The sequence below is a fragment of the Trachurus trachurus genome (genome assembly GCF_905171665.1).
Source record: "Trachurus trachurus genome assembly, chromosome: 13".
Classification (NCBI taxonomy): domain Eukaryota; kingdom Metazoa; phylum Chordata; class Actinopteri; order Carangiformes; family Carangidae; genus Trachurus; species Trachurus trachurus.
In genome coordinates, this window is record NC_139892.1 from 19252880 (window position 1) to 19277589 (window position 24710).

The following is a 24710-nucleotide window of genomic DNA, read 5'->3' on the forward strand; positions in this document are numbered from 1 at the left end:
CCATATTGATGACAGATGGTAGTTTGGGAGCAGGAGCAGGCAGGAATCGAACCACCAACCGCCTGACTCAATTGAACTCCTGGACTATACTATACGTACAGGCACCTCCTTACTTTAATAATTAACATAACATACATTGCAGCGCATCCAAGTACTGTAGGTGAACTTCACAATCACAACTGAAAAACTGAACATGTGTCCGTTATGACCCCTGTGTGACATCAATCAATCTGCATAATTAAGCTTTCGCGCTATTCAAAGTACGTACTGTATTTATTACTCACACTAACAGTCATATCAGTGATCATAAACTCTAACAATAAGGCTTCACAAGCATGGGATTTCCCACATGACGTAGCATGGTTTACTGAGAGCAACCTGTTTTACTGTAGTCTTTCAATTCATGCAAGTACTCTCACAATTAATTTAAAGTCTTCTCACAGTTGTGAGTTGATTTTGACAAATTATGATCCCGCACACATACTTGACATACATATACATGCACAGAAAGCATTAACAGGCTCCTACTCTGTAGCAATGCAAGTACATCATTCATACAGAAAACTATGTTAATGGAGAGAAAATGTTTCTGACATCAACAACGCATTATTATCTAAATATGAATATATCACAACAATAAAATCAACTGTTTTTAAATCAGACAATAGAAAGGAAAGAAGAAAGCTCTTACCATCATGCTGCTTTCTCCTCTGCTGTGTTTGTGTGTGTGAAACATATTTTCAAGGGACTTCCTCTAGTAGGGTCTGGGCGGAGCCTGGATGAGTCATTGGGCTGAACACTGTTAAACTGTTTTATAGTCCTGTTATGGCACAAAACTTGATCTTCCTAAGGCAAAGTGATACACGTGTAGCACTTTATTTAACTGCTGTTTATTTGAATGAGATTCAACAAGCATTTAAGTTACTGTTATGCAGCTTAAACTAGGCTTCCACATAACCATGTGGTTTAATGTGTGTGGGTGTGTGGGTGTCTGTGCATGTTCAAATGCATTAGTGATGTCACATACACATACTTCCCTCTTTTGTTGGCTCGGGCTCACCTTGTCTATGGAAGCAATCACAATCATTTATCTTGGCAAGTAGAGTGGTTTCTCATTCCTAACATGTTGTTGTTGAAATGTGTCTTTGACTTTGCCCCATTAAGTAAGCCTAAATGTGGAAAGAGGGAACTCATGTTCATCATTAAGTACAGCTGAGTGAGAAAATTTGTTTAAAAAACAAAACAATAATGTAGGTCATGTTTCCTCATTATAAAAAACAACCTGAATAGATTCACAGCAACTACACTGAAAAGGCTCATATAGGGTTAAAGGTGGAAGTGGAACCAGTCAGTGGCAGTCCTTACTGGGAAAAACCTCTCTGTGACTTGCCTTGTAATCCGCTTGCATCAACAAAGTGAGACAAATTAATAATAATAAATAATAATAATAACTTTATTTATATAGCACCTTTCAAAAACAAGTTACAAGGTGCTGTACAATAACAACAGAAATAAAACAGGTCAAATACAATTTCCTGGCAACAACATAGTAAAACCACCAGAGAAATAAAATTGGACTTAAAATTATAAAATCACTCACCCACAACAGAGTAATCATACAATAATGATAAAACAAAATTAATAGAAGGCTAATCGATAAAAGTGAGTTTTAAGAAGAGATTTAAAAGAAGCCACTGAGCTCGCCTGCCTGAGATCGCCGGGCAGGGTGTTCCACAGCTGTTGAGCACGGACAGTGACAAGATGGGACCTTGGAACCATAAGCAGGGCAGCGCCGGCGGATCTCAGGCAGCGGTCAGGCTCGTATGGTAAAGGCAAATCACGGATGTAGGCAGGGGCCTGACCATTCAGGGCTTTAAAAACAATTAGTAAAATCTTAAATTTCCATTCTAAAACTCATGGGCAGCCAATGGAGAGTGGCAGGGGTTGGAGTTATGTGGTCACTTCTCTTACTACCTGTTAAAAGCCTGGCAGCTGCATTCTGAATGAGTTGCAGTCTGCGGATGTTTCTCTTACTGATCCCAGCATACAGAGTGTTACAGTAATCAAGTCTTGATTATATAAAAGCATGGACAACTTTCTCCAGGTCGGTGGAAGAGAGGAAGGAGCGGATCCTTGTTAGCTGTCTTAGCTGCCCAAAACAGGATTGTACTACCTTGGTTACTTGTGAGTCAAATGATAGCTGTGAGTCGAGAATGACACCAAGGTTGCGAGCCTCATTCTGGATACAGAGGGTAGAGGGGAGACTGTTGGGAACGAAGATGGAGTGAAAAGGATTACTTCTGTTTTTGATTCATTTAGCTGGAGAAAGTTATTGGACATCCATGTTTTTATATCTGTTAGGCATGAGAGAATGTGGTATGTGGAATGTGGAAACATCTGAAGAGCCAGGATTTAGTGGAACATATAACTGGGTATCATCCACATATAAATGAAAGTTTATGTTGTGCCTTTGAATGATTCTCCCCAGGGGTAGCATGTAAATAGAAAAAAGCAAGGGCCCCAAAATTGACCCCTGGCGGACCCCACAAAACAGGGGAGCATGAGAGGAACAGGCATCACCAAGAGTCACAGAGAAGGACCTGTTTGATAAATAAGACTTGAACCAGTCAAGCGCCACACCACTGATGCCAATAAAGTGTTCCAGAAGGCTAATTAAAATATCATGGTCCACCGTATCAAAGGCTGAGCTGAGGTCAAGTAAAATTAAGATTGAACAGAGCCCCGAGTCAGCTGCAAGCAACGGGTCATTTGTGACCTTGATAAGAGCAGTTTCAGTACTGTGCTGTGAGTGAAAGCCTGATTGGAACTTTTCAAACAAGTCATTATTATCTAAAAAGGCGATCAGCTGTGTAGAGACAACTTTTTCTAAAACCTTTGATAAAAATGGCAACTTGGAGATTCGTCTAAAATTGTTTAAAACAGAGGCATCCAAAGTGGGCCTTTTTAAAAGTGGATAGACCAGGGCATGTTTAAAACAGGATGGAAAAGTGCCAGTTGACAGAGATAGGTTAACAATGGCTAAAACATCGGGACCAACCGTCTGAAACACATATTTTAAAAACCAGGTGGGCAAACAGTCTGAGAGGCAGGTGGAAGATCTCGATGCTGTAACTATATGCGCTCCAGAGAGGACAAGGAGATTTCATTAGTTAAAGGAGAGTGGAGGTAAAAGATTGTGTCAGCTTCTCTAAGAACGGTGAATAGTAATGTGCAATGCATTATGCATATTGGTATATTTCAAGGTTCTAAAAAAATGAAAATCTTATTTCTTGAGCTGTTAATGTAACCACTCATCCCTTTAAGAGTGGCTTTACAGCAGTAAGCATCATTCAAGGTTAAGCAAAAATATGTGATTGCATTACATGCAGTTTGTTCTTCTATCACATCTAATATCCAGCCATGTCTACCATGATCTAAGGAGCACAGTCAAATACTTGCATGCTGCACAATGTCTCACACATTTAACATCAGATTTTTGAAAAAAAAAAAAAAAAAAACAGCAGTGGGCTCTCCTGACATTTACATGATACATGTTTCCTCAAATTGGAGGGAAATACATCTTCCAAATAATAGTTTATTGTCATGAATCAGTATTAGCTCATTCCATGAGTGAGTGTGTGTTTGTAACATCTATGACATCAACATGATGTCTGTGTTCTGTTCTCTTGAAAATATACTCATACCTGCCTCGCAATGGAACAACTCTGCTGCTAATTACGCTTCACATTTTGGTCCTAGTTCTGTAGCCACACTTCTTTGTTGTCACTCATAATTACCTTTCATGACTTATAAGCCAGATTCCTAGCTAACTGAACTGGCCTGGATACAAACTTGATAGAATTTCTACTGTATTAACTTTGATTATAATGTAGTTTCATTAGATTTTTTGTATTTCAAGGAAATGAAGTTTAACAAAATGAATGTGCCTAACCCACAATGCATGTCAAGCCTCTCTCATCCAATTTGAACACAAATCATCATATGTTTCATGATCATGTGCTGTGCAACAGGTCTGCCCCAGCTGGGGAAGGCAGGGGAATGCCATGGATGGCTGAACAATATTTTACAGGAACAATCTGACACCCACCCATGAACAAGTTTCAAGTAACACCTGGGTGATTCAAGATAATGCTATTTCTTGATAAATACTTTACTTTACAAGAAGATGTGGTAAGATGATTATGATGGTGCATGTGCACCTTACACAGTGCTCAATGCATTATTTGTAATGCCCGGTTGCTATTTTGTGGGGAAAATGTTTATTGGTGACATCCCTGGTATTAGTCTCAACAACAGAATTCTGGGTTTTCCATGTATGCCGCTAATAACCTTGAGAAAGCCTCCTTCCCACTTGACTTTGACTCATTTCAGTTTTGTCTGGTGCAACACTTTCTATGATACTACTGTTTGTCACAAGACTGCTGCTGTTGCGTGGAGTTAGGTTTATATGGTGTCAAAGTTAAATAGTTCATTTTGACAGCAGGACAGGATCAGGATGTATTGACAATAAAGGCGGTTTCAGGGAATGTGAGGTAACCTAACTGGTAAAGCTTTAAGGTTTTACTTTCATACATACAATCTTCCAGGCAAAACTTAACACGGATGACATGACATTGTAAAGGGTTTTCCGTATAGCCTAATGCCAATTTGAACACCCACATGCCTTCTTACCAATGGTCTTGCTTAGTGATTGAACAAGAAATGCCTGGCCATAACCACAATTTCTAAAACAGTTCATAAGCAAATCAGGTACCACCACTCTGGGGATTTTGGCAGCTATTGTAATATGCAGTCATATATTTTCTTCTGACAGCTCTCTTCAGTAACTTCCTGTCAAAAAAGGGGTCCTTTACCACAGCAATATGCAGTATATTTTTATTGTAGTGTTTTACAAGTTACTGTATAAGCAATGCTTGTTTCATTGTCTATGTCCAATATTGTGCGGATTTAACTTTAAGTGTGTACACATAGCATGAGGGATGAGGGATGCTTTGGAAAACCTCTGAGGTGCATGACACTAAGTTCTTTCAGTAGCCTACAACAATGATTAGAAGTGGCTATGGAAAGACCTGAGAGTGACACACACACACACACACACACACACACACACACACACACACACACACACACACACACACACACACACACACACACACACACACACACACACACACACACACACACACACACACACACACACACACACCTTGCAATACAACAATAACAATAACATGTTCAAAAAGAGTTCTGAATATTTTCTGTAGCCATAAGTGTAAGTGCTGTGTTATTTTCAATCCTACTAATCAACAGCAAAGATAAACATTTTTATACAGATCCCTCAGTTCCCATAACTTTATTATTCTGTACACGTGCAGTTGGATGTTAAAAAAAAAAAAATCTGTGTTAAAACAGAATTTCCTGCCTGCCTATATAAGGGAAGTGACAGAAATGAAACCCTAGTTACGTAAAAAGGAATTCCATTTCCAAAGTGGTTTTGCTGTGCATACAGACTGTGAGCTATGGATTTTTATGTAATGATGCATGATGAATGTTGTAGTATTTATGTATTTATTTTTAAATGTTCGTGGTAAAAACTAACTCCGATTCTCCACAATTGAATCCAACTACAGGCATGCAACATGCAATTTCCCTGCAGGGATCACAGTCCTTCTTTTTTCCTCCGGAAATATATAGTCAGCAGCTGGCTCAGTAAACGCAAACTAGACAAACAGGTTATAATATTCAGGAACAACACTATACCAACTGGTTCTCAAGATAAGTCATCCTCTATCAGAGTCTAGGAGTAACCTTAAGTAGGCTATTTAAATGACAAGGTTTTCTCAATTAAGGCAAATTATTATAATTACACAACGAACCTGGGACTGGGTAATCATTGCTTTAGATAGCCTACTTAATACTATGCACTTATGGTGAAAAGAGGGTTTATCAGGTCTTTTTTTCTGAGTCCTCAACATGGATGTCTTAAAATAGATCCATGGTCCTCAACAATATCTCCAGCTCTTCGTCACTCTTGTTGGATAGAGCATCTCTTCATCTCAGGTGGATCTGCTCCATTTTCAATGAAAGAAGCTCATCTTTGAAGAATCTCCTCGCCCCACAGAAGTATCCATCAGTAGATAACAAAAACGACACACACACAACAAAAATAAAGCAAAGGTTGAGTAAAAACTACCAGACTTTGCTGCTCCCAGTTGAAGCACATGTTGGAATTATTCATTATTATTCATAACTATAGCCTACTATGGATATCATAGAAATGTTAATGTTCAATATATAGCTAGTTTATTTCATTAAAAATCTATGACTTTCGCTTTAGAAGCCGCATGTGACTTTTTGGGGGCGATTTGCCTTTGGTCTTGCCTGATGCGGGTACTCTGGGAGTAGCTACTCGACGTAAATGGCGTAGGCCTACGTACATTGCGATTCTGATTCCGCGGTGCTACACGCTGCAAGAGAGCGTAGTTGCTACCTGGTAACCACGCAAGCATAATCTTGGAGGCTACGTTACACACAGACACTAGCAACAGATTGCAACAGCTTCACCCCATGGATTAAGTTACTAAAGCTCCAAGCGTGCAACCTTTGATGGTAAAACGGTATGGAACCAATCTTACCGCTAAGTTTCTAAAATGATTTGGTCAAGGCAGCATGCTCAATTTTATTCACAAAGGGAGTGAGCTAGCGTTAGCTTGCTAGCTTGCTAGCTGAAGATGTTCCCCCTCTCTTACAGCCATTGCTTAGGTTAGCTGTCGTTGGGCACCATAACTTTGCTATCATGTTCAGTCATTTCCTTACAAACAGAAGAAGTTGCTCACGCAACGAAACCCGTTTGAGCAACTTTTTGTGGTTGATAAGCTGAGGTATTAGCGCTAGCACGTAAGATCGTGGCTAAGAGTTTAGCAGTGATATCAGCACCGATAACTAGCACTGACGCATCGCTTAAAAATGCTAAATGTTGGATGGTGAACCGGGAAACTTGAACAGTGGTTTGGTTCAAGTAAGAGCTGAGGTATTTCCTTGTTGTCGCATCGGTGGAATAACGTTACAATGTCGTATTAGGATAAAGGAGTCAAACAACATGAACCAGGCTCAAGTCCAGTTTGTACCCTGTAATGGTTTATCAGGGAAATAAGAGTATCTAACCAAGTTATGAAACACTAATGTGAAAGTGGTCTCAGAGTTTTTGACCCCACTTTGTATTGTTTTACACATAATTTTGTACGTTTGTGGACAGTTGTCTCACTGTAAGTTAATTAGTTCCAGCTGAAAGATGCCACACGGTTCAGATGATGCTCGCAAGACGTTTCTCCTGGCCACTGCTGGAAACTTCTATGGGACAAACCCCCCGTTGTCCCTGACTGACAGCCCCGAGATCAACAACTTCTTGGATGATGGCAATGAATTTGTCCTGTGTGTCAGCAGACATGGCAATGATGTTCAGTTGTCAAATAAGGTAACATTAATATTGAATCATCATGCCAAAGTGTAAAAACGTGAAACATTTTTTTCTTAGAGGCTCAAAAAGCAAAAATCCTTCAATTGCACTTATATTAGAAAGCTACACAATAAGTTGTAATGAATAATGAATAAAAATTACTTCATTGTGTCTTTTTTGCCATCTCTTCTTCATTTGACAGATTGAAACTTCAGGGGACAGCAACGAGAAGGTGTTGGTGTTTTTCAAGTTGCATCCCACAGTGATCACTGAAGATAACCTTCACAGGAGCCTTCTGGTCTCATCAATGCTGGAATCCCCCATCAATACCCTCTACCAGGCTGTCAAACAGGTTTTTGCACCTGTACTGCTAAAGGTGGGCCTGCCCTGTACTGATAGATCAGATATTAAGCAACAACTACCAGCAAACATAAAGCTACTATTTGCAACAAATGTCATGTTAAGATCAATCAAGACCATTTCTGTATTTGTAGTTAGACAGCGAACACTAATGTGGCAATTGTAATTAAAGAGGAAATAAAAAACAAAGAACATGACTGTTGATAAATATTACCACAGTATTTCCAAATATGAATAATGTTTTCTCTTGAAGTAGAAGTACTGTGGTAGCAGAAACAAGTCTCTATTTTTCTTCTCCCCAGGATGATCACTGGCGTTCGGCATTTGACCCTAAATTGGCAGGCCTGCTGACTGAGCTGGAGCTTGGCCTGGGTTCAGTTGTCCGTCAGTCTGGAGCAAAATCATTTGCCAATAAGGGTCGCACAGAGGAAGATGTTCTTGGTATATACATAAATATATTTTTGCAGAAAGAAATGCACAGGTCATGTAGTGACATGATCTATTAGTTAATCTTAAATGGAAAATGGCACCTGGATTTCTGACTGACTCACTGTGTACTGGACTGTTTTAGAATCATATAGTATGCATAAAGATATAATTCAAGTCCACCTCTCACTGTGATAGTTTATTTCTTTTTCTTTCTTTCTTTTCTTTTCTTCTTTCTCTTTTTCTTCTTTTTCTTTGTGTGTAAAGCACTTTGTGTTACATGTCTATGTAGGAAACGTGCTCTATAAATAAAGTTTGATGGTGTGACATATCAGGAATAGTTAATAAGGTAACTGCCAGTTAAAATAGGTCAGTATGATAGATTTTGATTTTCACCCAATGTTTTTTCTATTCTGTGCAGGCATCCTAACTCCAAGTGATGAGTTCCTGCACTGGGCAGATCTATCTGAGTCTGCAGAGAAGAACAGTGTGAGAGAAAGGGCAACATATTTCTTTGAACAATTTAAACCTATACAAAAGGTATGCTTGCAAGCCATTCATTTTCACAACTGCTTGGATGGAAAAATAAAAATGCAAATGGAATTATTATTATTATTCTGTTGTTTTTATCTGTAAACGGGGTGTTTGATTGATTTCCAGTTATTTGGATGTGTGAAACTATAATATGATAAAGCATAGATTCCACTGATAAGATGGCAGAAGGAAACCATATTACATACATATGTAGTATTTTAGGATTTAAATAAAACTTAACGTTTTAAAAAATTGTATGTGAACATTATTTCACATACCGTTTTGACAATGTTTTATTTAAAAGCTCTAGAAATTGTAACCTAAGAGGGAGAGAGCTAAAAACTGAATCTAACCAATTGTGTGTCACTGTGTTTCCACCAGGAGTACGGGGGTCTAGATGGCATGTCTATGTCGGATGTTGTGGATCTAGTGGAACAGAGCAGAGACACTCTGGATGATGTGTGGCGGCAGACTGATTTTGAACCTTATCCAGAAATGCGCATGGTCCGACTTATGGACATTATTGGTACGACTTTCTCACATCAACACAAACCAAAACCAGGAAATGAAAAACAATATCTGCTTATGGTGGTTTTCTAGACGTATATGTTAGAAACATGATTGAGATACTTGGGGTGTTGATTAAAAACGCATCTTTTGAGAACTGAAACCTACTTTGATTTCCTAAGAAATCCTCATTGTACAGGGCATACAGTAATCTGCACGTGGCTCATATGGAGGCAATACATGACCTCTGACAATTAAATGTAGAAATTCTTGAGAAGGCAGTGATGTTCTAATAATGTTGAATCAGCACAATTAACAACAGTCAGGTGGTTTAGTCTTAACGTAACTGTGTTTTAGGGTTTTCATGTTTGCACTCTATGTGGGTGCTTATATGAGTGACAGCTTTGTCTTATTTCATTTCTGTTTTTGTTTTTGGGTGCTAGGTGGAGCTCTGGGAAGATATGTGCAGAGGAAGCTGAGTGGTCTGAACATTTTTGAGGAGCTATTTGTATCGGTGAGAGAGAACATGAGAATGGGTGTTGCCATCTGTGAGCAGTGGGTGGAAGCCTGTGATCATCTGACAGGACAGGTATGGAGTATTTTATAATGGGAAGAATGTATACACAAAATGGCTTCTGAAATCCAAATAAAACTCATCTTCATCTTTCGTTTGTGAAGCTAGGGGAAGTTGTCATATTGATTATGATAAATGTTTAAAACATATTAACTTTCTCAGGTGTGGAAGAGACATGCACCCCACCCCTGGAAGGGAAACACGCACTGCCCACAAACCCTTCACTGTCTTGCAAAGAGACTGGATGAGGTAGGATGTGGTTGCCATCCAGTGGCAAGTCAACACTTTATGTAGGGACGCCATTACACAAGTGCATATTTCTCCTTTTTCATGACATTGTGGTACAATGGTTGCATCATTTCAAGTGTTTCTGCTTACTTGTGTTTGAGCTGACATAGCATTTATGTTGAATTTCCACTTGATTTTCTTCCAAAACAAGAAAGGAAAAGTTTCCAAAAATGGACTAATGAAGAGACTTCCGTTTAGGTTCTTTGAAGTCTCCTTAAGATTTCTATTATGCAACAGTGTTAAATGTGTAGCACTCTTTGTTGAGGTTTGAAGAGTTTTTTTGATGGAAAGCACCTGACTGACCCAGAAGGTATTCCACTGATTCTGGACAATCATTAGCCATTCATTATATTGCACAGATTTATTTGTAATTTTTGTCTCAGAGACCCTTCATGGCCTCAAAGAAACCTTTTTATTGGACTGCCTAAGTAGTAGTGAGGTCCTAAATTAGGACACAGTCATAGACACAGACCCCAGCACTGTAGCTGTTTGTATGCATTACAATGATCATCCCCTTGTGTCTGTAATGTTAAAACCTAACTGCACTCAAGGTTTTGGGAAAGTGTCTATATGGGTCTGGGGACGTGTGCACTGTCACATACATACAAAAGCCTCTTTCCTCTTTGTAATGAATAGTATCATTTCCCCTGTGGACAGAATATTAAGTGTGGGGAACTATTGAATATCTACCCTGTTCTCATGTCCCACAGAAGGTTTTTCACAGAAGTGCGGGGGTTAATCACACGGATCATGGACATATCAGTTCTTCTACAAGATTATTTGAATGTCTGTGTCTGTTGTTACCCGTACTTGCAGTGAAGTGAAGGGTTGTGTCACTGTGGGAAAAATCAAGTTGTGAGTCGTATTACTGAACCTTGTGAGCTTGATAACCAAACACATAGATAAAACAGGGGGCATAGATAACATGGGAATACCATCTCACTGTTTTTGTCTCCCAGGTGGTGACTCTGCGTATGGTTCATGAGAAACTGCTGCGTTTACTCCCAGGGGGAAAGCAGCAAGCTCTGACTTCAGATCGTGTCTTTGAACCTTTCTCTGGACTCAACCCTTTGCATTACAACCCCTACACTGAGGTTTGTTGTAAGGAACTTAATGTAGGTCTTGTATGTCTGTATATGAGACTTCTTAATTGCCCTGTTTAAACTCTCCTTATTGCTACTTGCAATTCCTATACAACCTACACAGGCAGGAATGAAACATCTCTGATTATATTTCAAAGGAGGTTAAATCGAAAGCAACTGGACTTAGTTTTTTGTCTAGGAAGACGTTTCACCTCTCATCTAAGAGGCTTCATCAGTTCATGTACGCATCTGACCAGGCAGAGATGTTTCATTCCTGCCTGTGTAGGTTGTATAGGAATTGCAAGTAGCAATAAGGAGAGTTTAACCTCCTTTGAAATGCTATGACCTGGACAAATGAGAATATGCACCGGCTTATCTCTGATTATAGTATAACTGTATGTTGTATGTTTTTGTAGCCTCTTTGGAGAGCAGCAGTGGCTCAGTTTGAGCGCCTAATAGCTCCGTCAGAGCAGGAGGTAGCTGGAAGACTGAAGAGCTACATTGCTGATGTGCAGGATAACCCACAACAGGTAGTAAAACACACTACTTCAGCCTACTTTTACTTTTTAACGTATTGTGTGTGTTGATGTGTTAACTTTACATGTGTGTTTGCTTCTGTTTTAGCTGTTGCAGGTCTTTCAAAAGCACAAGGAGTTGATCAAACGCCCTGCCATCAGCAAAGAGCTGCAGTCAGAGAGAGAGACCCTACTGGCCAGACTGTTGGACTATAACAAGGGTACACAGTTCTGTCATGTGTATTTGTTTTTGTTTTTTCTTTCGTCAGAGATGGTGTAATGGTACATGTCATTATTTATACAAGGGGACAAAAAAAAAAATGAAATTTGAATAAATGAAGATCATGCCTTGTGGTCTAAAAATTTTACATTACGGTAAGTGACTGGTGGTCATGTCTATAACACACTGTTTGGCAGTGTGGAAGCGTGCAGTTAGAGAGATGTGCGGCAAAGTTCCTGTGAATCGAAAGACACAGGTGTATGCCACAGTTATGAAATCAACAGGAAGTTTTTGGTAGTTGTTGTAACTGACCTGCCGACTTGGCCAATACTTAAACACCATGAGCTGTGGTGGAGGAAATTAAGGTACTTTAAAGCCCCTAATGCCTGAATCTGAGTCACATTTCTTATCAGAGTTAGTCATACTGAGTCACATCTGAGCATGATTAATCTTTGGGCAGAGTTTTCTTTACTTTGTCTGGCTCAGACTTAAGATTTACACTTTAAGCTGCCCACTCTCTTGGCTGATTTGAATTTTTGATTTTTGAACTTAATCTATGTACTGTAGGAGGCACAGAGCCACTGTATTGAGAGGGTGGTTGTGAAATGAAAGCGTAGTGAAACTAAGCTGACTGAGTATGATTCATCAAGAGAAAATAAACAAGTTTGTTGTTGCTGTCACGCTGATCTTTAGCTCACAATAGATGAAGTTAGGGTTGACAGATTATTGTTCTGCATCTTCAACCTCTCGCTTCCTCGTGGTTTTTCTTAGGTCTGAAAACTGATTTTGAGAATCGTTGCCATGGAGGCCCTGGAGACAAATCTGGGCCACTTATTGGAAGAAATCTCCCAGAGGTGGTCAACAAAATTGTCTGGGTCCGACAACTCATACACAAGGTAGCTAAATGTGAACATACTGTACATTTGGACGACTACCTGATATCATAGACCTTCTGGTTTATTATGGAATTTTCATGCAAGAGAATATGGTGTTATTAATGTTTATCATTTTGTCAAAAACAACAAATATATGAAAATGAAAAGAGCAGTATGAAGTGCTTCTTTCTTTTATCTCGCTATGCTTGCATTCTCAATTTAGGTGGAGGACTCTGTCCGTATAGCTGAAGCTTTGCTTAGAGACCTGTCTGGATTCAAAGGGTTCCTGCACTTCTGTGATGACTTGCTGGAAATCCTGAGGGCATATGAACAGGAACAATTTGAAGACTGGTCAAGAGATATCCTGTCTGGATTGGCTGACCCAAAGTCAGGAATCAGGTTAGACAGACTGGACACTTGAACAAATCTCAGATAGAAGTTTGGGATACAATGAATTTTAATCATTGAAAGCTTGTAGATCAGTTTATACTGTATGTTGACCACCAGTGTTTTGGACGGCAGCATGTGTGTCATCATGGTGGTTGCCATCTTTCACCAATTATGAGTGTTTCCCTCTGTACAGTCTCCAGGCCAGTAACCGTGTGATGGACCTGGACCATGTGGATGGCAGCCTAAAGATCCAGTATTCAGACAGACTGGTCAGTCTGGTCAGGGAGGTCAGACAGCTCTCTGCCCTGGGCTTTCCCATCCCAGCCAAGATACAACAGGCTGCTAATACTGCAGACAAATTCTATAGACAGGCCATTGTCTTGAAACAGGTGAGAGTGCCGGTCAAGACACAACACAACAGTAGTTAAGTGCTAAAATCCACTTCTTTGTGGAAGTCCAGTTACCTTGGATTTTAGCATTTAATGATTATGATGACCTGGATGACTGAGGACCTTCACAGACAATAATACAAACACATTTTCTTTACTGATTTATTTAGTTCTGGTTTAGTTTTTCTCATGCTAATACTATAATAGAGTGTTACTGCATTGCAGGTGGCTCATTTCTACAACACCATTGACCAGCAGATGATTCCCTCTCAGAGACCAATGATGCTTGGTCTTGCGCTGGCCTTTGAACAGGTCATCAAGGTCTGACTCACGACTGGAAACTATTGCTTTTACTTTGTGCCTCACATGTTACATTTTGAAATTCTGTTTAGTTTTGCTTTTAAATATGTTTTTATTAAACAATAGAATTGGAAGCTGATGACTTTTCAATGGCTCATTTTTATTGTGAGCGTGGATCATGTAAATTATACTGTATATAGTGCATAAAAAATTATACAGTAGGAACGGTAGTTACCGGCACGTCTTTAATAAACATGAGACTAATTTATCTTTCTGCTGATCTCTGTCAGAATCCTCGATCTCAGTCAAAGGAAACAGGTGGTAAACTGCAGATTACCTGGGACAACCCCAAAGAGTTGGAAGTTTACATTGCCAAACTACAGTCTGCTGCTGAGAAACTGTCTGCTGAGAACAGGAAGCTACGCAAATGGCACACTGATTTTATTGACAAGGTTGTAATTTTGTAGTTTGTCATGTTTTAATCTTACTTATTTTGCTATATGATAGAAAACATTTAGAAGTAATTTGAATCATTTTTTCTGAGCTCAGTCATTTTAAGGCACAAGATGTGTTTCATAAGTTAAGTCCTGCTGTTGTGTGTATTTATTATTTATGTGCACGCCTCTTTAAACATTTCCCAGGTGGTGGTATTGATGAATGTGGACCTACTTAGAAATCAGCAGCGGTGGAAGGATGGCCTCCAGGACCTCCGTACTGGCTTTGCCACATTGGAGGCTCAGGTATGGATAAGTTTTTTAAAATAAATTATTTTCATATTCACAACTACAGTACAGACATTTGAAAAAAGTCACTGTAATGAAGAGTTCTCTGGTTACTGGATACAAAATTATTTCAGTGTCCAATTGCTAGCTTTTCCACTGGACATAAACAACCTCCACAATGATTCCTAATGCTCTTTCTTACAGAGCTAATGTGTGCGTGTGTGCATGTGTGCGTAGGGTTTCAGGTCTGATGACATGCAGGCTTGGCGTCAGCACTGGAACCATCAGTTGTACAAGGCTCTTGAACACCAATACCAGACGGGGCTGGAAGCTCTAAACAAAAACCTGCCTGAAATACACATAGACCTCACTTTCAAGTCAGTACACATGCTATCATCTGTGTTACCTTTCGTGTCACTAATTTCATTTTTTCATCTCTCTCTCTCTTCCATGGAACAGTTTTTGCGTGGGCTGTCATCTCTTTCTCTTCCTCTCACATATACTGTATTTTCTGCCCAACTTGAAGTGTGAACACTGACTTTCTTTCCCCTACTCTAACTTTTCATGTCACCACTTCTTCCTTTGCCTGTCTATATTTCTCTTTCTATCTCCTTGCTACTGAGCCCTTGTTGATTAGTGTTGATTAAAGAATAAAATAAACATTGTTATTTCTCTTTTACTTTCTGTGAATAGGCAAGGCCGTTTGCAGTTCCGTCCTCCATTTGAGGAGGTACGAGCACGCTATTTCAGGGAGATGAAGCGATTCATTTCAATCCCAAACCAGTTCAAAGGGGTCAGTGCACAAGCGGAGGAGAGCATCTTCAGTGTCATGATTGACAGAAATGCCTCTGGGTTCCTCACCATCTTCAGCAAGGCCGAGGACCTCTTTAGCCGCTTGCAAGCTATACAACACAAGTTTAAGGTGCCTAAACTAATACATTTTACAGTACTGATGATTATGACAGTTATTACGACTAACCTACCTGTAAAAAGCTGCAGTATAATGTTGGGAAAATATGTTTATAGGACAGTTATAATGAAACATAACCCTCTGCCTTTTGTGACAGATCTGGTAGTCTGTGATGCTAGAGTTGATTTGAGCCTCAAAAGTCAAGATTTGATCATTTTTAACAGTTGTAGAATATAAATTCATTAGTATTCTCCTCCAATGTTTAAATATTAGTTTTTATAGACTTTCTGTCTCTACTGTGATTCTGTCCTCCAGCCCTAGTATGTTTTATGCCATGTGAAAGTTTTTTGGTCATTGAAGCATTGCTGTGATGTTTTCTTTGAAAGAATGTATTTTGGATTAGTAATGCTCCTCAATTTACATAACGGAAGCTCCGTTATTTTCATTGCAGCCTCCCATCCAAACTACTTCACACAACAGTGAGCACAGTATTATGTGTAGTGAGTGATGGTTTGTCTGAAACCCATGCATATCTAAATCATAGGGGGAAGCCCTCAGCCAACACCAGACTTCTCCTTCCTCACTTTGATTCTGTGTGTGCGTTGCTGTGTGTGTGTCTATGTGTTACAGGAGTGGGTGGTTCTGGGCCAGGTGGATTTAGAGAAGTTGGTGGACAAGCATTTAAACTCTGTACAGGACTGGGAGAGAAACTTCAAGGCCCTGAAAGCTCGGGGAAAAGAGTCAGAACGTCTGCCCAGGTGCATAACACACATAACAAAACAAGTAAAAATAATAGAGTTATACCTACCTACCCTCAAAACTATGTTTTAGAAATCAATGTTAAAAATGGTTCTTTCTAGACTTTTCTAAACCGCACATTCACTTGAAAACAGTGGGGAAAGTCCACAACCTCAGGACCTCTAATATTAAACCATGACAACCACTTCACAACTGCTATTTTGATATCTGAGGGCACATCATTTGTTAAGAATGAATCATTAATGGGTCCTATATATTATGCATATATTTCCTGTCTTTTATTTGAAGCTTTCCACGAAGATAAATTTGTGGTTTTAAGGACCGAAACTCATTGCATTAGAGTTTTACATCTGCTCTCATGCCTCTCTCTGGAGCTCTAAGGCGAACAAGATGTTTTATGTCAGTCTCTTGAGTCGCTTCTCTGGTGTTGTGTTTTTAATTAAAGACAAAATGGCTGATAAGAACCTTGACTGTATCATATAAAGTCCTTGTTTTTCTAACAAGCTAAAGCCAACTGACAATACCTTCCCAGGCTACATTCGGAAAATTCTTTGTACGGCTTACAAGAAAGAAATCTGGTTTTTGGGTGGTAAGAATCTGGCTTACTGGAAGTCTCAATGTTTTTTGTGTTTGATTTCAGCCACTGGAGGCTAAAATGTTATTTGTCCTGGCAGGATTAAATTCCCCTTAGTGCTTCAGTTCCTAATGTAAAAGGTTATGGGTTAATAAAAAGGCTGAATGTTAATGTGACACCACAGATACCCAATTTCTGAGTCATAGGCACTGATCCTCTTTCTGCTCCTCCATCAGTCAAGAGAAGGTAGACTGCATCACGGTCAACTGTGAGCCAGTAAAAGCTGTCATTGATGACCTGATCCAGAGGCTGTTTGACATGCTGCTCTTATCCCTCAAAAAGTCAATACAAGGTACAGACAGACACTTCAACTGTCTTTTTATTTTCAATTTTATTTATTTTTTTATTATTTATAGATTGATTTTTACACTTATTACCATTGGCGTTTTTTGCAGTAATGAATCTGACTGTTTTACACCAAGCATGAGCCAAATCCGCCCCATTTTTAGTTCTTCCTTTATTCTTATCTTTGTGAGTTTTGTTTTCTTTTTCTTTTTGTGCAATGGCATCCCCTCTGCTTTTGTTTTCTCTTTCCTTTTCTGTTTCCTTTCTCATGCGGTTGCCATCCTCTATCTTTCAGACCACACCCAAACCATAGACAGTTTTATGTCAGAGTCAATGGAGACCTTATCAACTCGACCAGAGAACATGGAGGAGATTGGTGCTGCCCGAGGGAAATATAACCAGATACTAGCCCGCAAACCTGAAGTAAGACAAACACAGTCCTAAATTCTGGTTCTAAATAAACCACAGTCAGTCCCTCCCTTACAGTCTGTGATCTGGATATGCTGTGCCCATAATGGTTTGAGGTGACTCAACAACATACATTGGAATCATCTGCTACATTTCTACTTGTTGCCTTTTCAATGAGGGAGTCTTTTCATATCAGAATGTAAATTATTTTAGCTACTACTGTCAAAGACACACACAGGCCTGAATTTAGGCCTGTATGGTCATTAATACTCTGCTTTGTTACGTTTCTGATATTTAATATAACAGTGCCTTATTCTAGATATTATTTCAAATGTTTGAAATGACATGAAATCAAAACTAAAAAACCAACAAACAACACTGTATGTATTGTATGTGCATAGATCCTACCTCAGTTCCAGTGTGCTGAGGAGAAGAACCGCTTACTGAGAGCAGTGGCTGGGGCTGGTCTGGACTCACTGTCCTCTCTCAGAGCTAAGTGGGACAAACTGGAGCTTGTCATGGAGAGTCACCAGCTCATGGTCAAAGAACAGGTGACTCACAAACACACATCATATCACACATCATGCCTCCTCACAGAGCTTCTGCTAGTGTTTATTTATGTTAAGTCTCTAATCTTTTTCTTTTCTGACGTATCTCTGGCTACCTGCTGTCGATCGCTCTATTCCTTCCCTAGGTGGATGTAATGCGGAGTAACGCCACAGGTCGTATTGACACCTATAGGGCGGATCTGCAACGGTTTAAAGCCCGCTGGGACCAGCTGAAGCCTAAAGATGAGATGCTTGAGACTGGTGATCATGCTGCTCTTCTTGAATGCCTCCAGACCATCAGGGACAAGCAGCAAGAGTTTGAGGAGCTGGAGCTTGTGCGTTGTAAATTGCTGTAAGTTCTATTTAATTAGCTGAATTACATCTTTTTTTTTAATTCACTGGGAGAATCTGATAAGAATGCGTATTGTGTTATCTTTTAGATAATGCTATAGTTCGATAAAATGTTTGCTTTTGTAGATTAGATAATAACATTTGTAAATCTGATGTGACAAGATTAAAGCCATTCAGATCATAGCCAGAAACTTGACTAATAATTCAGATACTATATTATAATTTGTCACTCATCTTAAACCTCTCTCCTCTCCTCTCCTCTCCTCTCCTCTCCTCAGTGAGGATTGTACCTATTTTGACCTGGAAGCTCCCGATTTCTCTCTTGCGGAAGAGACAAAGAGAGACATGGAGGAGTATAGCCAGATGTGGGGTCTGTATGAGGAGTGGCAGCAGGGCTTCACAGAGAAGGCACAGGAGGACTGGATCACATTTAGGTAGACCACAAAGCAAAGCCTCTTGTCTTAACACTTGAAGTTGTTTTTGCTTTTGATCATTACTGTTTGTCTAAATGTGTGTTGATATATGTGTTTCTATTTTACAGGAGTAAGACATATGTGTTTGAGGAGTTTCTGTTTGCCTGGCAGGACAGACTTAGGAAGCTGGAGAGGCCTACTGCCATGTCTGTTAAACTACAAGCAGAAGTGGACAAATACAAGGTAGACATTAGTACAGTTGGATGTTAATATTTTATTTTTTTCTTTTCAATTTTAGTCGATGGACTTGACCTTCACAATAGGTAGAACTCAGTTTTCGACCAATATACAATTTAATTTGAACCTGAAGGAAAATTTAATCATCAGCCCAACTGAAACTGCCTGCCTTGGCAAGTAACACATCGCTACCATGGCATCCCAAACACACACACATGCTTATAACTATACAAAACAAAAAGACAGTATGAGGGTTGTGAAAGTTGTCTTTGAAGTCATTATTTAATGTCTTTATAAATGTAAGAGAGAACTCCTTATACAACTCATCCCATACTCATTTGAGTAATTCTATTTTTTTTTATTGTAATTTTTCTTTCATGCCTAGAACATGATTCCAGTGCTCAAGTATGTACGTGGAGAGCACCTGTCCCAAGACCACTGGTTGGATATGTTTCGTTTGCTGGGTCTCCCAAGAGGGACCACTTTGGAGAGACTCACCTTTAATGACCTCCTTACTGTGGCAAATACCATCATAGAAAAAGCTTTAGAGCTCAAGGTTTGTACCGACATTCATGAAAGTACATGCATACTTGGTAGAAGCACATGTCTCTTCATCACTCATATTTGTACTGTAGGTATGGGATGTTGTTTGTTCCCCATATTATAAAGTATTCGACCATCTTTATTGCAGTAAGTGACAAGCAACAGCAGGGGGCAGCAGCAAGTTAGAATCTGTGAATATGAAACAGGATGTCCACACTTTTTCTACCATACATGCACAATTTAAAATATTTGTCCATATAGATTTACAGGTTATTTCAGATACAATAAATAATTTGAAAGTTTGGTGTGTAGATAAACATACACATTTAAATGTTTCTGAAAGTTAAGAATACAAACATTTCCGGCTGGTTCCACAAACACATGTAAATAAATCCTTAAAAACACCAGAAAACACAGATTTTAATTTAACCTATTAAATAATTTGGGAGTGTTAGAAGGCTTCCTGCTTGTGTTTTAAGTTCTAGTGGAGAGCCATTTAAAAAAAAAACTTTCATCTGGATATTAGTATTGATTTCAAAAAGCTGCTATTTTATACTACATTTATTCAGTAGGCATATTGTACTTTAGCACATTGTATGTTGAACAAGTAATTTTAGCAAAATTATTTGTGCAATCATGATTCATATCAGCACAAGGCTAAGATGTTTCTCTTCTCTTGGGAATTCCAGTGACTAACATTTTATTCCTGGCAAGCCATGTAGAATATTTTCACAATTTTTATTTTGAAACTTTGGGTAAACATGGCAAGAGTTGGTGTAGAAGTTAAAATGCCACCCAGCTCAGTTGAGTTATACAAGTGCATCTTCCCTGCCTGTACTGGTATTGTAAAATGAATAGAAAGTGGTGAATGAACACAATTCATGCATGTGTGTATGCGGGTTTGCATTTAGGACCTGAACAGCCGTGCCCAGGCAGAGGTGACAATCAGAGAGGCACTGAGAGAGCTGGATTTGTGGGGAGCTGCAGCAACCTTCAACCTCACAGAATACACAGATAGCAGCGGCCGCACTCTCAACCTGATCAAGGACTGGAAGGATATAGTCAACCAGGTAGAAAAGTTAATGCTCACACTTATAAACACATATTGGGTTTGTGAAATGATTTTCTCAGGCAGTAAAGGTTTTTATAATTTCTCTGTCTCTACTTGCTTTCAGTCAGATTAATATGCCTGTAACCAATGGACTCTCCAGGATCGTCTTTGAATAGATGCCAAACACTAGCTTTTAGATTTTATACACCAAATACTATTTTGTCATGTCCCTATCATCTGTAGTGAGAGGTCCCATGATTGCCTTGCTGCACACAACACTATGTCTGTAATGAATCATCTCACCCTTTTTCAGGCTGATCCCCCTTTACATTGGTTCTAGTTAATTAATCTCTTCTCTGTTAGGATTTTATTGTTTTGAATGAAACTGGACTTAATTACTTCTGAATTACTTTAACTCACTTGACCAAGTTACTACTCATAGAATGAAGAAGCTGAAAAGATTTCCCAGCCTTGGTTAATAAAGAGACAGTTGAGTGGAGGCAAAACAGGCTAATTAAAGTGTTCACTAAAACATTTATGAAGCAGTTAACCAAAGTCTTTAAAATGTGAGTTATTGGATCCTCCCTCCATATTCCATAACAAAGTCTTTGCAAAAATATTTTTTCCTTAATTGCCTCAGTTATCAATAAAATGTCATTATTTTCCTGAGATGCACCTACTATTTTACCCGATTGATATCATCACCAGAGCAGAACTGGTATTGACAACCTTGTGACCAATCTGTATTAAATTCAAGTTTCTTGTCAATGTTATTTTATGAAGGGCAGTTGTATCCCTGACTCTACCTCTACCCCTACTCTACCTACTCTGCCACTATACCTACTATGAGTTCTTTGTAAGAAATTTAAGAGTTTAGAGCTCATCAGTCATCCTTCTAAATGAAAGAATGGGGATACATTTGCTGATTTTTTTCTCGGCTGCCTTTGAGTTTTAGGAATTATCCTTTAATAAACATAATGGGCAGTTGACAGTTGTGTCTACCGGTAATTACCTTTTCTGCCTCTGATATTGGTAGGAGCCAAATGCCGGGCTCTGGTTCAGTATATTGTTAACTACAGGTGGTGAACAACAGTGAAATCTGTATGCTTTTTTATAACAATGTTTATCTTTTGTAAAGACCCTCACAACTGTTATTATTTACATGCTTGACTATTTTGTGTGCTTCATTCATTTGTAGACTATGCACACGTGTCTACTGGCATATTAAATGAAATCTCAAGGATTAGCAAACACTGACTTTATCACCACTCCCACTCCCTGCCCATCCAGGTGGGGGATAACCGCTGTCTCCTGCAGTCTCTGAAAGACTCTCCCTACTATTACAGCTTTCAAGACAAGGTCGGGTCAAAGGCTTTAATGTTTGAATACACTACTCGAATCTTTATGAGCTTCATTCTAATTTTTGCTGAAAGTAAATTTCCAGAGAATGCCTGTTTTTTAAGTACAATGTTTTAAATTCATATGTATCCAGGTCAGTCTGTGGGAGGTCCGGCTATCAGACTTAGATGAGTACCTGCTGAGTCTGAATGCTATCCAGAGACGTTGGGTTTATCTGGAGCCAATTTTTGGACGAGGGGCGTTACCCCGTGAGGAGGCCCGCTTCAAGCGGGTTGATGAAGACTTCAGGTACTTTTTGTGTGTGTCTCTGTGTCTGTGTCTTTATCATTAGTGGGCTTTTGTAAATTCTTGTTTTGCAAATTGGTTGTCAGCTTAAGTTCTGCAGGTCAAATATAAATCTGCTAAAATGAGAAAGAAAGAGAATTGCCTTACCACATAAATCCCCAGTCTGAAATTGAGCATTGTCCATCAGATGTAAATATTCCCTCACCCTCAGATTTAAGCATAAAGTTGTGACTCTACATGATAGAGTCTTAGCCTAGCCTACACAGTAGTTTTTTTTTCTTGCTGTACAGCACAGAAACCTGTATTATTGCAACAATAGAAAAAATACTGACATTTTCTTCTTTTTTTTTTATTTTTTACTTCAACCAATATTACCTTGGCCACCTATATTTTGTGCTTCTCCAGCTCTATGTTTCAGGATTGTTGTAGCTGATATTAATTTTAACACTTACACTGTGTGCCCTTTGCTGGAAGAACTGGACAAAAATATAAAGACGTTTTATCATCAGAATGTGTTCAGTAACATCAGTAACAAAACACTCCCTTAAAATGTATCACAGGTCGATCATGTCAGACATTCAGAGGGACAACAGAGTTGTTTCCCTGAGCTCAAGGGCTGGCATCAGAAACTCCCTAGTCACCATACTGGATCAGCTGCAGCGCTGTCAAAAGTCACTCAATGAGTTCCTGGAGGTACGCATATGTATTTTTGTGTGCAAAGATCTATGCACAGATAATGCAGGACATAATTCCCATGCAGAAAGAACAACTACCTGTAAACTGAATTGTGTGCAGAGATCTGTGCACAGACAATGAGGATTAGTGGTATTACAACAACTTTTTTTTTCTTTCCTTTTTTTAATGTGTTTGTGTGTGGTTATTGCAGGAGAAGCGTTCTGCCTTTCCACGGTTCTATTTCATAGGAGATGATGATCTATTAGAGATTCTCGGACAGGCAACCAACCCAATGGTCATCCAGTCACACCTCAAGAAACTCTTTGCAGGTCAGAAACCTATGTTTTTTATTCCGTTGTATTCTGTTTTGATTTGTCAGATCTACCGTATTCTGTTTTCTTCTCCTGTGTCTTGTCCCCCTTTCCTCTTTTACTTCTCTCGTAGTGCATTCTCTTGCACGGGGAAGGCTAATCTTCTTGTGTATGATTTGTGTAGGCATCCACAGTGTTGTGTTTGATGAGCAGTGCCAGAACATTGTCGCTATGTGTTCTTTGGAAGGAGAGACAGTGTCACTCAGAAACCCTGTACACATCTCCAGTCTTGTTGAGGTAAATCTGTTGTGCAGCGTTTTGTGTTTAAGTATCTGTTCTAAGCTGAATGTGAGTTTGAAAGCTTTGCAATATTCATTTTTGCACAAATATACATTGCCTTTATTTGTACATCTCTTTGTGGCTGTTTTTCTCCTGTCTAGTCATGGTTAAGTGAACTGTCAATGGAAATGAAGGAGACTCTGAAGCACCTGCTGTATGAATGTTTGTCAGCAGGGAGGAAAGGGGCGGTGGACCCCTCCCGCTACCCATCTCAGGTACACACATGCTTTTCATATAAAGTCTATGTATATAGAGATACACTATCTGTTCTTTCTCAACATTCCCAAAGGCTTTAGACGTAGCTGAATGTTTCTCCAGCTTTAGAAACTGTGCTACTTCTACCTGTTCCAAACTGTTTATACTGTAGTTTTTTTAATCAGTGTGATTAATTTAGTTTTAGTTTTAGTCTTTTGACTAAAACACAATTTATTTTTCGTCATATTTTAGTCATCTGAAGTTTTAGTCAGCTACATTTACGGTGGATAGACTAATTGACTAAGTGTTTCTCCAGAATTTCCAGTCATTGGAATTGATTTGAGTGTATAATACAGGCACTGAAGGGTGAATAAGGGGGGAATCAAGTTGTGATCGTTCTCTTTCTCTTTCCTCTGAGATCTCTCTCTCTCTTACACACGCACACACATTCATTCATCGTCTCATCAATACAGTTCAGAGGTGGTTTCCTTTAGCTTCTAATTCATTTCAAGTCTAGCGGAAATACAGTGGTTTATATGATTAAATAACTTTAGCGTGTGTGCTTACCTTTGCCTGTATTTCTGGATGAGCTGATGGTGTTGATCCCCGCAATTTCTGGTGTGGTTCACAGAGGGTCCACAACATCCGTCCGAACATTGTCCTTGTTGTCATATGTGAAGTGTGACCAGATGTCAGTTCTTCCTCTTCCCAGCGCTGATATTTCTGTGTTGTTCATGACTCATGCTGT

The 24710-nt window shown here is 39.2% G+C and overlaps 1 protein-coding gene across 1 annotated transcript in view; it reads left to right on the forward strand.

Annotated features, from left to right (window-relative positions):
* The first annotated feature begins 6517 nt into the window (after window positions 1-6517).
* Window positions 6518-24710, forward strand: part of dync2h1 (dynein cytoplasmic 2 heavy chain 1) — a 128826-nt gene continuing 110633 nt past the window's right edge. The window contains exons 1-34 of the mRNA XM_083984702.1: window positions 6518-6638; window positions 7300-7495; window positions 7680-7853; window positions 8140-8278; window positions 8685-8803; window positions 9179-9323; window positions 9748-9893; window positions 10041-10127; window positions 11126-11260; window positions 11665-11778; window positions 11873-11984; window positions 12755-12879; window positions 13082-13257; window positions 13442-13637; window positions 13863-13958; window positions 14228-14389; window positions 14579-14677; window positions 14897-15036; window positions 15353-15581; window positions 16200-16327; window positions 17139-17254; window positions 17543-17670; window positions 18057-18206; window positions 18350-18555; window positions 18833-18988; window positions 19096-19210; window positions 19590-19760; window positions 20659-20817; window positions 22089-22157; window positions 22291-22445; window positions 23003-23135; window positions 23329-23446; window positions 23613-23725; window positions 23869-23982. Of these exons, the coding sequence (XP_083840828.1) occupies window positions 7313-7495; window positions 7680-7853; window positions 8140-8278; window positions 8685-8803; window positions 9179-9323; window positions 9748-9893; window positions 10041-10127; window positions 11126-11260; window positions 11665-11778; window positions 11873-11984; window positions 12755-12879; window positions 13082-13257; window positions 13442-13637; window positions 13863-13958; window positions 14228-14389; window positions 14579-14677; window positions 14897-15036; window positions 15353-15581; window positions 16200-16327; window positions 17139-17254; window positions 17543-17670; window positions 18057-18206; window positions 18350-18555; window positions 18833-18988; window positions 19096-19210; window positions 19590-19760; window positions 20659-20817; window positions 22089-22157; window positions 22291-22445; window positions 23003-23135; window positions 23329-23446; window positions 23613-23725; window positions 23869-23982 (4608 nt within the window). The 5' untranslated portion in view covers window positions 6518-6638; window positions 7300-7312. The remainder of the gene's footprint in view (window positions 6639-7299; window positions 7496-7679; window positions 7854-8139; window positions 8279-8684; window positions 8804-9178; window positions 9324-9747; window positions 9894-10040; window positions 10128-11125; window positions 11261-11664; window positions 11779-11872; window positions 11985-12754; window positions 12880-13081; window positions 13258-13441; window positions 13638-13862; window positions 13959-14227; window positions 14390-14578; window positions 14678-14896; window positions 15037-15352; window positions 15582-16199; window positions 16328-17138; window positions 17255-17542; window positions 17671-18056; window positions 18207-18349; window positions 18556-18832; window positions 18989-19095; window positions 19211-19589; window positions 19761-20658; window positions 20818-22088; window positions 22158-22290; window positions 22446-23002; window positions 23136-23328; window positions 23447-23612; window positions 23726-23868; window positions 23983-24710) is intronic.